We start from the raw sequence: 16,820 nt of genomic DNA, 5'->3' as shown, positions 1-16,820 counted from the left end.
TAGGGGTGCGCCCGAATACAAATGTGTTATTTGGCAAAGCACAAATAATGGGGGTTTTTTTGTTTTGTTTTTTTACGAATATTTGTTTCATACATATTATTCTAAAAGTCATTTGTTTTCAAGAAGAAAAAAAAAACATGTCAGATACCAGCGCGCAGGTCGGTTACATCACTATCTCAGTGTCTCTCCTCTGCTCCGCTGTGACATATATCAGCAGGTCTCAATGAGGGGAGTCACATCCACCTGCTACATGACGCACATTTCCTTATTTGGACATCAGTCCTGGAGTTGGGGGTGTTCCCCAGAGATAAAGCTGAACTACTGACACATGCAAACTGCTCCTAAAGGACTCTCCTGTTGTTCCCCTTCTCCTTTCCACAATGTTAGGTTGTAAAAAATAGGCAATAAATAAAAAGTGCAAAGCAATAATCACCTTTGAAGTTCTTCCCTAACATTACACGCTGTGCTGTCTGTGTGTTATGGGTGTATAAATAGGTAGAGGTCTGTCTGCAATGAGTTGATGAGTAAAGTTTTATCTCAGTAGTCAGCGCAGTCGTCTATGATCTACAGTTAGAGACCCGGTGTGTGGACCTCCTTCATAAGGTAGTTTATTCATGAACACTTATTGCAACACTTTAATTTTCTAAAATTAAAAGTGTAATAAAAACAAAAACAGGATTTTTAAGCCTCTTTCCACTTTTACTTGAGTATACAAATACAAATACTGGACTCTCTGCACATCCCTACTGCCTATTAGATACAAGTTTCTAGTCTACTGCTTGACCACAAATGTTGAACCAATCAGTTTAATGTAATGACACACTTGCATGTTGCTAAGCAAGAGCAGAAAGCAGGTCAACGTGGGGCTGCTGCACACCACAGCATAGCTACAGCAGGCCATACGGTACATTTCTGAAGGGCTTCAGAACCCAGATACCATGAAGGATGGTGTCATTATTTCTTCTTTGTATCTCATTTTATTTTTAAGACACAATTAATAAATGAATTGAATAAATATGCCATACCAAAGAGCCACAGTGTGGGTACCTCCCTGTAGATGCACGTTTATGATCCTGACATGGTGTCACAACTTGCTGCGTCAGTTTGGGAATGTAATTAGCCTGAAGTCACGCGAACATAGACTAAACCCATCTATGTGTGGTGCACATATTCATATTTTTTAACTTAAAAAAATAGTTGAATCTTATTTAAACTGTAATGTTCTTTAAACTAATAGATGTTCACATCAATAGATCAATAGAAGAAGCCAAATACACAGGAAAACAAAGGTTGACGTATTTAATTTAAAGATTGAAGAAGCTAATATGGGTAAATGGATGCACTGCATGTAAAAGGTCGAGCTTTCACGTATTAACCTTTATTTTTTTAAGTGCTCACTCGAGAGCTGCACTGTAAAGGCTGGTCTCTTCACTGCTGTGTTCGGAAGCAGCCAATTAATGGAAATCAGTAGCGGCGTACTGATGCCTTTTACCAGGTAAATGTGCTGCTGATGTTAGGCAACAGTTGAACAATTATCTGTGCTCTGCTGCTGTGTTGAAAAGCTTTACCAGAACTTTCCTTTATTCTCTGCTGGAAGCGTCAAATCCTTGGAGGTCTGTTTGAGTAAACACACTGTAATCCCACCACAAAACCCTGCATAAGCCTGCTGTTTTGATGTAAACGAGCGATGATTCATGAGATAATGCCTGTTGGAGTGTGGACAGCGGTGCTTTTCCCAGGATTGCATGTGGTGGAGAACTTTGTTATAGACCGGGGGGGGTAACAGCACAGAGCCTGGGGCTAACTAGTATGCACAGAAACCCTCTGCCTAAATCATTGAGGGGCAGCTGAGTACGACAGCTCAGCCCAGGTCTGGCATGTCTCAGAGCTCACCTGACCTCTGTCATAACTGTTTTTGTCTGGCTCTCTATAATTAGAGGGCTCATCGAGGCTGCCGGCACACAGCCACTGGTCCAGTCCAAGTCACACAACACTCCAGGCTGTGTTTGGGTAAAAGGCTCCAAAAACGACCAGGGGGTAGCGAGGTGCATCAGAGTTGTATAACAGCCGTCAACACGAGGCAGTTCGGATGCTATGATGAGCGGAGACGGTGCTAATAATGGTGCTGGGCTGGTCCTTCCAGGCACATGACAGGCAAACCTTTGAAGTTGGAATGAAGATGAACTGCTTTGATTACATTTTTATAAAAAGGGCAAGTCAAGTTTAAAGCTGGTAAAGGTTGTTTCACCCAAAGGAACTTAAAACCATGTTTTCTTAAAGCTGTAACACTAATCAGTGTTTGACTGACAAACCCACAGAGGTTGATCACCAGACACCTGCTCTACACCAACATCCAGCTGCTGAACACATAGACTTTCTCAAGAGTTGGTTGAGAGGGAAAGAATATTGGACTTCATTTTCTGAGTTTGCCAGAAACCAGACTCCAGATGAATGCTAATGTTGTCGTGTGTCTGCTGGCAACTGTTTACAAAAGCAGCTTACGCTGTAAATACGGCCTACAAGCCCACATGCCATATTTAAAGCAATTTTGTAGACTGATGTGACATGATAAGCACCCCCCCCCCCCCCCCAACAACTTAAAATGAGCTTTTTCACATTGTTTCATAGTTTATTGAAGTGATTTCATTTTGCTTGTGCACAAGAGACAAAGATAGAGAGAATACATTTATTACAATTATCTGAGTAGGCGGAACAAGTCGAGCATTTAATCTTTCTCTGCCTGTTCTACATTGTGCTGCTGCAGCCTTTAGGTTAATCTGACAGCAGTTATTTAGACTTGTGATGTGAAGATCTGAGTTCTGACTGAGATTGAGCTGTGTATGTCAGCCATATGCCTCTTTGTGGTCATTTATGTAGCATATACATTGTGTTTGACATTATGACCTTCTACAACAGCAAGTTAGCTCATTTGCATATATATATACAGGCCTTTCAACATATTCGTTTCAGTTTGACATGTCACTCCAGGACTCACACAGTGTTACTGCACTATTAACACACTGTGTGCACAAAGACACAAAGACGGTGTCGCTAAACTAAGGTGGTTTTGCTGTTTTCAAGGTACGCCTGCAGTACCACGACGTTTTTTTTGAAATATGAGATAAAAGATAGAAGATATTGTTTTGGAAGCTAATGCTCAATGAACACAAGGAAGATGATGCAGCCAAGCTCGTTTATAAAAAAGTGGACAACCAACTCTGCTGGTAAAGCTTAAAAAAAATGGCGCTGCAGTAGATCTCATCAATGAGAGATGTGTACTGAATAATTATGAGCATTAGTATATACGTACTGTACCGGGCAGTCTCTCAACCAACTGAGTGAGCTGCTGGCTGTGGTCTCTGAGGGGGAAACAAGGCCCCCTGTGATCTGATAAGAACGGTTGTAAGCTGGACTGATAACACCTCTCGTTCATAGTGGACGTGCCCTGGATCTGATGTTGTCCCTGGCTGGCCTCGTCCACATTTCCCCCACGTCTCCAGAAAGATTTACTGACTGATGATAGTTGTATTATCAGTAATAATAATAATAAATGATCAGGTGATTGATATTTTTGTCAACAGCCTCGGCTTTTAACATACAACAGTCAATAATTCATTCATGTAGCACCACAGAGTGTTAAGCGTATGTGCTGGGAAACCTCTAGCAGTTCTACTCTGTAAAGAATAGCAGGGTCATTTAAAACATGACACGGTGCTTCTAAGTGTACATGATGATAGTGTTTGGAATTTCAGCCCAGTTGCATCCAGTGTTTATTTGTTTTTTTTTCATTATTTTCAGTATGTTACATTTTTATTGCTTCATATTCTTACAGGTGAATATGTTCACTTCATGGATCTGCATTCTGCTGCTGGCAGATTCTGGATCGCTGCAGTGGAGCAGTGTGGGGTGAAGTTCTTTACTCAAGAGTACCTGGCTGGCAACTGTTTAGAGTTTCCTGCTACACTGCTGCCTCCCCCACACATCATTTATACTACTGAAGATCAGTTTTTATATGTGAGAAGGGTCAGTTTTGTATTATTTCCTCTGTAGTCTTTCATCCAGTTCTACTATGATACACACTATGCCCACATGGTCTCAGTAGAGCTGGTTTTTGGCAGTGGTGTTGCAGCTGGGTTTTGGATAGCGGGGAGTATTTGTGCCCCGTCCTCTGCAGTGACCACCCCGGCCCCGAGGAGGGGGACGTCTGAACCATACAAGCGTTGATCAGCTCACTGATGTGGTGATAATGCAGTATGGATTTTTCGTCAGCTCTGATTATGTGAAGCGAGCTCTTAGCTTCCATCTCATACGATGTCGTCCCACTGAGGGCCTGTTTCGATATGGTTTAGTTACATTCCCAGTCTGTGGTCATTCTTCTCATCAGAGTCTTCAGACAAACCCATCAGCTGAAACATGCCTGTACAAGGCGACCTGCAGCATGCAGAGATACACTGTGTGCTAGTAACATCAGTCCTCCATTAGTCAGTATCTAATGAATGCATGTGTCTGCTCACTGATCTACCTGCACAGAGTGTCTGCTGGTTTCCTGTCACCTGTGTGTCTGGGTTCTTCCAAATCACGTAAACCTAACAAAGCTTCAGGCCATTTTCCAATTGCATTACTTCCTTCATCCAGTCCATTAGCTTCCATTCGTTTTACTATGGCATGAAAATTCAACCTGCAAAGACTTGTATGTTGAACAGAAAATAATACAACATAATAAACATCATTTTGACTTGCAGTCATTGCACAGTGGTGCAGTTTGAGTTTTAAAAATGTGGCAATGTGGCACATTTAAATGTAGGAACCTATTTAAGCTTTTAAATGACAAATATCTCAAATCTACAGATGGATTTGACATCTATGTTCTGTTGGATAGATAGCCAGAAATTTTGGCACAGAAATTGGTGACTTTCACGATCCTCTGACTTTTCATTTTCCACCATCATCAGGTTATAATTTCTATTAGTTCAAAACTTTGGTTTATGACCAAATACATACAGATCTAATGACATTCTCATCAGCCTCCACTAATTAGCAAATGTTAAACCTGCATTAACTGATTTTTTGGCCAGTTGGGGGCAGTGAAAACACAAGCTCATGTCATCACCTTTGAAGTTAATATGTTGAACTTGTTAGCAAGCAGTTGCTTCTTTACACATCCAGCAGTTATGGAGCAACATTATTGGAGTCATCATGTAATGATTATCAGTAATATTCACTCTCTTTTAGCTCTGTTTTTGGTCTCCACCAGCTCCTGAGGGAAATATCTGGCTCTTTAGCTGCTAAATGCTCCACTATGTTCACCAGCTAGTCTACAGCTAACTGTGTCTGTTTGCTGTTTGGTGCTGAGCAGGTAGTGTACAGTTGGTTTTTACAGCTTTTTCTCTAAAAACAGCTGCCTGCTGTGGCCCAAAACGACATTAATAGAGCAGTGAGAGTGAACAAAACAGTAAAGTTTCAGCTAAACAATGAACTGAAACTTGCTATAAAGCTCAATAAAGCTGAGAGGAGTCACTGATAATTCTCTGTAGGTTCATCACTACGAGCAACACCTCTCACATTACACATTATTTGATGCATTGTTAATGTAAAAAATATCCATCGTAGCAACTTTAAATGTTAGCATGCAAACAAGGTGACTTTAGCATTTATCTCAAAGCACCTCAGTGCCCACATACAGCCTCTCAGAGTTGCTAGCATTGCGTAGACTCTCAGTCTTGTTAATACAAGAAGCTGCCATATTATCTGTTACATACAGTTGGATATCAGAGCTTCGCACCAGGACCTGAGCACACCACCCTCAGTCTGCACCGTCACCATATTTAAAATAACTTATTGGGATCTTTCTGCCTTTTGTAATCATCACATCTAACTCAAGCTTATGTCACACACAGAAGCTATTTTTAGTATGTACACAGGGTTCAAGTATATATCAGTAGTTCTCAGCTTGTTTTGCAGTTTGGGAAGATGCATTCATTTGGTGTGGTACAGTGGGAGGAGGCAACAGGGGACATGCTGGCAGATACCAGAGCCAGGATAGAAACTCCCACATGAAAGACAAACTCCTTCCAAAAGCACACTTTCATCAAATTTTCAAATGAACCAGTGAGAGAGCAAACTAGTCATAACGTGTGTCCATAACTTATTTTTCTACCAAAATAGAGACCAGTTAAACAAGGACACCATACGGTTGTACAGTAATAGTGTTGTTGTGTTGCTTTACTGTAAAACAGCACAGTTTAAAATACTGCGATGCCAACAGGGATGAAGATCATCTTTAGCAAAGTAGCTGAAACTGCTCCAAAGGAACTCTTCCCTGTAACAGATGTGGCCTAGATGTTTTCTGTAGGATGTTGAAGACTCTTCTGGGAAGTTTCCTCCTCTCTTGATCCCAGCTCATCCCAGAAAAAAACAGGAGCACTGGACCATCCTCAACGATGGCAGAGCCAGTCAAGTTCTGGATCCAGGAATATCGAGGATTTAGGAGTGATGAGTTATCAGATAAGGGGATTGGCATGCACGCTACGACTGCTCATTGTGATCTTTCGTCTTGGGATGAAAAATATATCACTTAATGTACAGCAGTTAGTCCGTGACCCACTAGACTCTGTTCTGTGTGATGTATTAACATCGCCTTGCCTCTGGGCAGAGTGCAAAACTAATTGCAGTTGCATATGCAGCTGACCTCATTCGGTCAGTAAGAAGTTATGCAAAAAAATGAAAAATAGTATATAATTATAATATTTAAATGAAAAGAATTTGCATATAAGTAGAATTTCAAAAGTGCAAATATAAAGGCCAATTTGCACAGCACAGTAGCCCAGTTACAGTTACCAGTAATGTATCTTTGTAAGCAAGTGAAAATTTCTATCCAGCTTGGAACCGGAAGTGTTTGCGATGTACAAACTCTAGAAGCTATCTGCTGGAAAGAAGAGACACATCGGGGTGACAGAACATATCATGATGTGTTCAGGTACCAGAAGTACCCTTGATTCCAGGTTAAATGATTTCAGGCCACAGATGATGATGTCCTCACTGGAAACAGATGTTAAACTTTGGTTGATTGTCTTGTTCCTGCTCCATGAACGGCAAACTCGTCATTATCTCTAATCACATGACAAAAGAGATCTGAGAATCATATTTTTAGCACAAGAACAAACAGTTTGAACTGTACAAAGCATTATATAAAGAAGAAGTCCTGATATTTATTTTATGCTGACTATTTAGTGGTAAGTAGGGGAGAAAATTATAATTTCAAATGCTCAGTTTTTGTCTTCTCTCTTCACAGGGAGTTTGAAACATTTCTGCTCCTGCAGTGGCCATGTTATATTCAAAGAGTAATGCAAAATGAATAGGACCACTTTACATTCCCAAAATACATAAGTAACAGGACTGGTCTTTATTTTATAATAGCAGAATAGGCTTTGTTCTTGTTCATTTGAGCTAAAAGTGGCATCATCATTTTTATGTAAGTATTGCAAATTATTTATTTAAAGGTGCAGTGTGCAGGATCTAGTGGCATCTAGAGGTGAGGTTGCAGATTGCAGCCGACTAAATATCCCTCCGCCTCCCCTTCCAAGTGTGTAGGAGAACCTACCCTCTCTAGAGCCAGTGTTTGGTTTGTCCTTTCTAGGCTACTGTAGAAACATGGCGGTGCAACATGGCGGCCTCTGTGTAAGAGGACCCGCTCCCTCTGTAGATATAAAGGCTCATTCTCAGGTATTATACACTAATTAAAATATACTTATGAATATTATATTCGATCTCTGCCAAGTCCGTTCCGCTAGATGCCACTAAACTCTACACACTGCACCCAAACAAAGCGGATCAAAACAGAGCAGCTTTTAATGAAAGATATACCGAGCGAACGACCATTTATCCTTTGCGCTTTTAGAGCTTGATCTTTTTTTCCTTCTTGAAAAAGCAGCCGAGCTCATGTTGCCGAATCTCTGCCAGGAAACCAGACAGGCAAGACAAATAGATCCCTGCAGCCGCGCTCTCACCCCCTGACCAGGCGGGATGAGTTTGCCTGTCATGCCCTTGTGAGGAGAAGCCGGTGGCTGTCCTTCTGCCTGACAGACTAATGCGCCAGCCACCTGTCCACGCCGCAACACGCCTCACTTGTAACTATGAACTCTCTTCCTATCTCTATTGGAGAGCGTGGACTTTCAGTTTGAGAGCATGATTCACTGATTTCACATGCACATTTTGTCATTCTTCCCCTCAAAGCCCTGCCCTTGCACGTAAATAGCCCCTGCTTGCACTTAGAGTTGCTGCTCGTAGTGTATGCTTGTACTCAGACATATTGTTGCTCGCCCGGACTTCCTGTTCCAGCATCAGCCTTCTCCTCACACTCAGGCTGTTTCTGTGAAACATCTGCTCTTTGATTTCTGCTCTGCTCCCCAATTTTTTGTGCAACAACCCTGTCAACATCCCCTGACCAAAAGAATGCCAGATGTAGTGTTGACCAGTGAAGTGATCCCTGCCTCCTCGTGGGCACGTTCGTTTTACTTGTGAGAACGTCCCGTACGGGCGGGTACTCTTTAACCAGGTTCATGCACTCCCGTCCTCCAGGGTTTTATTAAATATACTTCCTTTGCTTTCTTGTGCGACTATAAAAGGACAGTTCATGTATATAGCAGCACCTGTACTTATATAATAGTAGCTGTATGGCAGACCGTCGGTGTGCTGGAGGAGAAAACGACGTCCCCTTCATGACTCAGGAGTCTCGCTGATCACCAAAGTCAAGGACCTCAAGTAAGTTTATTGTTTTAATGGTGCTGTTACTTCCTTCAGATTGAATATTTGTCATATTTGCGGCACAAGATACATCCATTATGATATGTTTGGCTTTCGAATGTTGTATGTTATGTGAACACTGTTGCTAGGCAACTAAAAAAAATGGACACCGCTGTATTTCTTTTTTTTAAATCTATATTTCATTGTTTAGGAACGCTAGCTAACACATTAAGACTTCAGTGAGCTATGAGCAGTGGTGAGGTCGTGTATTGTGTAGTTATATTGACTGTTGTCTTAATGTGTTAGCTAGCGTTACCTACTGCTGCTGTTCCATTCCTTAACAATGGAATACAAGTTTTAAAAAAAAGAAACGCGGCAGCATCCTTTTATTTCAAAAGTCGCACAAGAAAGCAAGAGAGGTACATTTAATAAAGCCTTGGAGGGCGGGAGCAGATGAACCTGGTTAAAGAGTAACCGCCCGTACGGGACGCTCTAAGAAGTAAAGCACATGCGCCCAGAGAGAGGCAGGGATCATTTCATTGGTCAACACTACACCTGGCATGTTGCACAAAAAGTCAGAGAGCAAAAATTTGAGAGCAGATGTTTGATGAGATGCACAGACGCAGCCTGAGAGAGAGAAGAGCTGAAGCTGCAGCAGCAAATCTGTGCAAGCAACAATATATCTGAGCTGTTTAAATGTGAGGGCAGGAGTTTGAGGGAAAGAATTACAACGCTCTTGAATAAAGATAGGAAATAATACCCCTGGTGATAGAATGAAAATATAACAGGAGGTTTTCCCCTTTGGCTGAATCTTACTGCAACCTGCTGTCTTCTTCTCCTTATACCTCCTCCTCCTCCTCTTCCTCCTTCTGCATCACATCTCTTGACAACCGAAGCTGTCCTCGTGAAGCAGAATCATTCACAGATAAACTCATCTGTCCTTTCAAATCCTGTCTTCCCTCTGTTGTGGCTGTGCGATCAGATGCTGGGGGATCGATGGGCTGCTGGTTAGAAGACTCTTCACTCACTGTGAACTGAATGCTAATTATCAATTCAATCCAGTGTCAGCGAGTAGCAGTGACCACTTCATCTGACAGTCTTCTCCTGGTTTTAATGGGCTAAGCATGAGCCAAATCTCTGAGACAGGAGTGTGTCTTGGTAAGGCCATGTTCAGGTAGACTCTTTGTAAATAATGTGTGACTTCCTCCAGAAAATACTCCTTCACACGTTGGTGCAACAGCACATTAATTCATCCTGGTTCAATATCTCTTGTCCTTTTGCTCTAAAAGCATATTTTAACAGGGAGTTAACTGAATTGTGAAAGCAAAGCACTTAACGTGGCAATTTTTCATCACTATATCATCAGTGTTATATATATATTATCCAGAGTGTTTATCCTCCGCTGCGACGGGGCGCTCAGGGTCCTGCTGATGCAGATCAGCAGAGCTCAGGGTTTTAGTTGTGAGGATCCTTTATTGTGCTGTTTGACTGTGGATGGATGATACATTTTCTTCTTGATTAGTATTTTTAAGGAATAACCTGCATCACTTTAACACACTCACTGATACAACATAATGTCATCATTTAGCTACGGATGCTCTCATCACACTTTTTCTCTCCTGAAGCCAATTCTGAGCTCCGTAATCGACTGATTCAAAGAACCAATCAGATACCAGAGGTATTTTTCCTTTTTGGCCAATACCCGATTTGTTTAATGAAATCAATACCAACACTGATACTGATTCAGTGGACCAAATCTGTAAAGTATATACATTTCCTGTTGAACACATCCTGTGTCAGGTAGGACGTCAGTGGGAAAAGGTTTGGTGTAGATAGTGTAGACTATGTGTTGGAAGAATTAACAGAAGAGCTGGAGAGTCAGCCTGAGCGATGGCTGTCACCTCGGCTTTACATAGAAAGGAAACAGGAGCTTGTTTGAAGTCAGTGAGTGTATTTCCACACCTTTAACTAATAGCAAAAAACAACATAGCTTGGACCCATGTGTGAGCATGCAAGAGGACCACAAGGACTCCCAAATTTATCTGCAACTGTGAGTGACAGTCGTTTGCGTTCTGTGTGTAAGGAGTGCTCACTAATCAGCCCCAAGTAAATAAATACTGTGTCTGAAATCACTGTGCTAGTGCACTTTATTTACTGTCCACTAGGGTTGTGTGATATGATGATATTAGATTGTGAATGATTAAAATGTCTCCACCATCGTGCTGTAGTGCACATCGAATCAGTTCAGCTCTGTGACGCTAGCAGGAGGCTAGCAGGAGGCTAACAGGAAGCAGGAGGCTAGCAGGAGGCTAGCAGAAGGCTAGCAGGAGGCTAGCAGGAGGCTAGCAGAAGGCTAGCAGGAGGCTAGCAGGAGGCTAAGGGGTCAGCATCAGTTGATATTAACAAACTTTATTTTACTTTTCATTTACAGTGTAAACAACAGAAATGAATAAGAATATATTTTTATCATGTTTGAAGACACTGATCTGATGATCACATGTTTCAGTTCTACATGAAACACAGTCAGTGACATAAACTGACAGTTATTCACTGAATAGCATTCGTGGAGCCTGCAGATGAAGGCAGGTGCGTTCCATTTTAAGTCTTCTGCTTCCCTTGGGCCCTGCCCCGGTAAGTCATCACTAGCGTAATGTAATATCAAGTGGCAAACAAGGGTAAGTGTAAGTAAAGTGTAAGAAGTGCACTATACAGTTTTGTGCCTTCACATGAAAGACAGAATTTTCTGTCCTGACCCGACCAGAGGAGACAATATCAAAACAAGAATCCACCACTTTAACTCTGCTTTTCTTATGACTCTTTTCTTTTGCCTTCTTCCAGAGTCGGAAACACGCCAATAAAGTGCGGCTGTATTACATGCTACATCCTGTGGATGGAGGCTGCCCTGCCAAGAAGCTCAGAACAGACAACGTAAGTCCGCTGTGAAATATACATGCTGTATGTTTCCCCACGGCCTCAGTAATCACTGAGCAACATGCACACATCAGTCCACGGCTGCCAGTCTCACATGGACACCTTTATTGTTAATGGATTTTCCTGCTTTTCCCAGAGCCGAGTGTCTTCATGACCCCCCTACAGTCCCTCTGTGTCAGAATAGCTGACAGATAAACAGCAGTGCCATATTTCTAGACCAATGAACAATGCGACAGTGACGGCGCTGCCGTTGGATGCCAGGAGATGCCAACTTTTCATCAAACACAAAGACACATTGCTCGGTATCCGGCCCTCCCAGCCATGCCTGTCATATAAATTGAAAATACATGACGTGTTTGACAGACGCAATTATGTGGCCTGTCATTCCTTGTTCGATAAGCGTTTGGGTGGTTCTGTGTGCTGTTTGGTTAGTGTAGCCTTTACAGCTTGAAGCTACTTCTGTTCCTCTTTGTCTCCACTGGGGAAAGAAAAAAAACATGGTTTTTACATCCACTTGCAGCTCAGCCCACACTCAGATAAGCATCATGGTGTTGAGATCTCACTGTCATTTTTATTCTGAGTTCCTTCAGAGTTGCAGGTTGGGGTGATAGAGAAGGTTAGGAGAGGTTGTAGTGGACACAATGGAGTGAGGGGATTCTCTGTTGTGGTTACTGGGTGGTTTTACTGGGAGCAGTCAGACTTCTCAACCAGATAAGGACACATGAAGGGATCCTGCCTCAGCTCAGCATCCAGTTTTACTGTTCTGTTTCTGTTTCACTGTGCGTTTTCCCATCGAACTCATCCTCTCTGGGTCTTTTTTTGTTCTCATCTCATCTCTGTTTCCCCTGTCGCATGCCTTCACTCATCTTTTTTCCTCCTGCCTCCTATTTTCCTTCCCTTTCCTCTAGTCTTCTGCTTGTCTGTCTTCATTTTTCTATTCCTAATCTCTTTCCTCCTACAATTCTCTCCTCCATTTCTATTTTTTCTTCCCCTTTCACCCTGCTCCTTTCATCCTTCCTCTGCTCATCTCTTCTCCTCCCTTTCTTTAGTCTTTTCCTATTTTATTTCCCCTCTACTCTCCTTTTATCTGACTTCCTGTCTAGGGCTGGGCAATACGGCAAAAATGCTATCTCTATTTTTTTTCCATATCAGTTTGATATCAATATATCAAAGTAAAAATGAAGTCAGTATTTCTGTCAAGTTAAAAGATTTCTGTAAGTTTAAAATTCAGAGTCGGAACAATTATGAGATTTTCATGAGCTGCAAACACAAAGTCTAAAAAAAATCAGTCAAATGAGTCAAACCCAAAATCACATCTTTTCACCTTCTGCCATAAAAAAGCAACATCATGTGATTTATCTATTGAAAGGGTCAAAACAGAGAAGAAGAGCAACGTTGCAGTTTGTTGCTGTTTGTTTCGAGGGATGATGTTTAACTGGAAGCGTTTTTGCTCAGTGTGCTTTATTGGATGGTAATTGTGAAAGAAGTGATGGAGAGCTGGTTGACCCAAAGTGCAGAACCAGGATGTCTTACGCAGCAACATTTATTGAAGCTTGATCAAGGAGAAACACTCAGTTCTGCAGTCTACGTCTGGACAAGAGTATTTAAATCCTCACTACCTCCAAATAAGGTTATTCTTCTCATGTCTATGCCTCTATTGGTTATTGAACTATAAACAAGACACTATGCTGGCTAACATTAACTGAAGTCATGTAGTCTGTACACAGGTCCCTGAGAGGAGACTCACAGTAATCCTTCAGGTTTGACGCAGGTTCATGACAGAGTTTTTTTTTCTTTTGGCCACTTCTGGGCAGCAGAAACACAACGCTGATATATCGTCACCTTTGAAGTTGATGTTGAACTTGTTTGCAAACGTTTGCCATTTCCACATCCAGCAGATATGGAGCAACATTATCTCTCATTTGGAGTCGTGTTTCTGTCCATCTGGTGAATTTACGTCCAATATTGACTCTCTTTTAGCTCTGTTTTTGGTCTCCACTGATTTGTGAGGGAAATATCTGGCTCTGTAGCTGCTAAATGCTCCATGACAATGTGTTCACCAGCTGATCACTAATTTGGTTTGTTTGTTGTTTGAAAACTGAAAACTGCTGCATGCTATCTGAAAGAACTGATGAGAGCCAAGAGACTCAACCAAAACAAACCAAAACAATGAGCTTAAAGACACTAAACAGCTCTGTAAAGTCCTGTCATGTTGTTTTGTGAATCCATCACTATGGACGACCTGATATAAGCTGTTACATTTTCTCATTTATCCATTAAATGACTGTTGGGTTGTTGGGATGCAAATTTTAAGCAATTACTTTAACCCAAAGTTAGCTGCTTTAATAATCAATTATCAGTTAATCATTAAGAATATCTGGAATATGTTGGATGTTTTTCCATTAGAAAACCTTTGAACCACTGATACGACTGATACGTTATCAGAGTAGGCTACATTAGGAGATAAGAGAATAGATCAAGTTAACACCAGGTTACTGGTTAATGATAAACTAAATAACACAAACTTATGGAGCTCCCATCTGTCATTCAACAACTGGCTCAACAAAATCCAAAGTATTACACACAGCAAACAGCTGCACAACTTCCAGCTTCACTAGAGGACGTTAATTAGCTCTGACTACATGTGTTTGACAGATCTAACAATTAATTAACATTTAATCCAAATTGCTGTAGACTTCAACAGTAAATAACCTGCAACATTATCGAATAAATATCAAACATGTAACCCCAATAATCTGCATACCTGATTCAGCTACATGATGGAGTGATGTGTGTTATTGACTGTAGCTAACGTTAGCCCAGCTGCTGGAAACAGCTGCTCAGCTGCAGCAGATGTCCTGGGGACGATCAATATGTCGCTCCGACTTCATCAGTCCATTTACTGCCACTGCTAAAATGCATTTATACTCAGAGTGGGAGAGTGTCACTTATACAGTTCATCACTTTTGTGTTGATTTTGTTGGAAGCATGTGTAATTACAGTCCTATCGTATGACACTCAGCTCTCAGCCTGCGTAAACTGAGCAGCTGCTTCTGTTGAAGATGCTAGTTTACCGTTAGCATGAGCCTCAGAAAGCTAAACCGGACAGCCACCAACAACTTCATCAACACGACACGGCGAGCAGAGTGAGGCAACGTTTGTCTTCCTCGGAGGAAGGAGGTGCGTTTATTTTACAGTTTGTTCGGCCAAACACAGCAGTAACTTCATACTGCAGCAAATCTACACAACATTTTACACCACCCGTCCCTCATCTTCATCCCCTCCCCTCATTTTCACTAATCATTTTACTCCCTCCTGTTTTCATCCTCTTCCTCCCCTCAGCTCTTCTTTCATTTCCTCATCTCATTTTCTCCTTTTCTTTGACTCTTCCCAACTACATGTCCTTGTCTTGTCTTCTCTTCCTTTTCCCTCCTCACATTTCCTCTACATAAGGTCTGTCTGTCAGTGTGTCTTTGATGTGTTTGTTTCCATCTCCGAGACACAGGAGTCCACTCGATCTCCTGCCGGCGCTCCGCTGATGCTTTTATCACTCGGGCTGAAACCATTTGGGATTCAGACCAAGTGAGCGATGAGTGATGTATGAACATGGACGTCACAGCTCATCATTCTTTCAATCTCTTTGTGTGTCCTATTACCTTCCTGTCATGCTACACAGGTACGACACACTGTGGTTCTGCACTCTGTCACTTCATCGTCTCTTCTTCATGGCTGATATTATTGGTATTAGTTTGAAAAGGACACTGACATCATGGCATCACTGTGCTCCCAGTTTAAGCCTGGACAGGTTCATTTGTTGCACCTTTTCTCTCTCTTTCTTTGTCCTTATTTTTCCCGCCACAAAATACTGTTAACAGTAAAAAAATGAAGACAAAAAGCCATAAAAATAGTAGCAATAACAATACAAGTATTCATGTTTCATAGTTTTCCTCGGGCTGAAAGCTATTCAGTGGTAGAGGAATGGTGCAGATCCTTTACTTAAAGGTATCCTGTGCACTTTTTGCCCTCTAGTAGCAGTACAGAATAATGTTTTAATGTCCCCAGTTTGTTTGTATCTTGCCAGGCTCCCCGGAGCAGCGCTGGGCTGTAAATGTGATTTTGGTGTAGGGGTCATGTGACACACACTCGCCCAAAAAGACTTTTTGCTTCCGAAGGACTTACGACGCTGCAGAATGCTCCCTTTCATATGTAGGAAGAGTAGATAGTTAGTTCATCAGGTACAGATGGATCATGGATGAAGAGCCAATGTAATAAAAATAATAAAATATTTTTTAAAGGGAGCATTTTAGTTTTACAGTGTTGTGAGTCTTTGGTAAACAGACAGTATCTGCAGTTTCTTGGACTCGTGATATGAAAGATGTTCATTTTTTCTGCACACTGATTCCAAAAAAGACTTTTTCCCAAACACAATAATTATAAAAGAAGAGGCTATGAAGCAATGAGTGTGTCTGTGAGCATCACAAACTCCCTGAAACGACTCTTTTTATGATCAGAATTAAATGATCAGAACAGGAAGTCAGCCAGCTCAAAGTGACTCAGCGCTTATCCTCAAAAGTCTGATATTTCCTCTATATGTATGAACCCAGTGAGCAACTTTCATCAGAATAAATAAACAGGGCACCATCAGGAACTCTGTGTACAGTTTTATTAATACATTGATTATACCTGCACATGAGGATGTAACTTTCCAACCTCTCTACTCTCCTCCTTCTGTTTTCTTTCCTTTCCCTCCCTCAGCTGTGTTATCTCTTCACTACTACTTCCTTCCTCACATGTCCTCTACAAAAGCTTTTTTTGTCACTGTCTTCGATGTCTGAGACACAGGAGACAGCACTCGGCTGATGCTTTTATCACACAGATCAGCAGGGAACGAGGCAAGAAACTGCTGGAAAATAAACATGGATGTAAACAATGCTTCAAAATATTCAAATGAGCATTATAAGTATTAATGAATCAATGTGTAAGCTGCATTTTAATATTATATCTGGTAAAACTGAATAAATGTTGTGCAGTATTTCCTTTGAGATGTAGAAGTATAAAGCAGCAGAAAATGGAAATACTAGAATTACAAATAGTTTCTAGCACTGCAGCATTCAAAGCACACTGGACACTAAACAGTTAATAAGGAA

At 41.5% G+C, this 16,820-nt stretch overlaps 1 protein-coding gene across 4 annotated transcripts in view; it reads left to right on the top strand.

Annotated features, from left to right (window-relative positions):
* zmat4a (zinc finger, matrin-type 4a) overlaps positions 1–16,820 on the top strand; it is a 127,041-nt gene that overhangs the window by 40,840 nt on the left and 69,381 nt on the right. For 3 of the 4 annotated variants that reach the window (XM_044361965.1, XM_044361982.1, XM_044361974.1), the window contains exon 3: positions 11,581–11,670. In XM_044361965.1, the coding sequence (XP_044217900.1) occupies positions 11,581–11,670 (90 nt within the window). Of the gene's footprint in view, positions 1–10,593; positions 10,793–11,580; positions 11,671–16,820 lie in introns of those variants that run through there. The other variant, XM_044361989.1, reaches the window with a different exon arrangement.

This window comes from Thunnus albacares, chromosome 2 (assembly GCF_914725855.1).
Source record: "Thunnus albacares chromosome 2, fThuAlb1.1, whole genome shotgun sequence".
Lineage (NCBI taxonomy): Eukaryota > Metazoa > Chordata > Actinopteri > Scombriformes > Scombridae > Thunnus > Thunnus albacares.
Note: the sequence above shows the minus strand (reverse complement) of the source record. Positions and strands in the feature narration are given on the sequence as shown.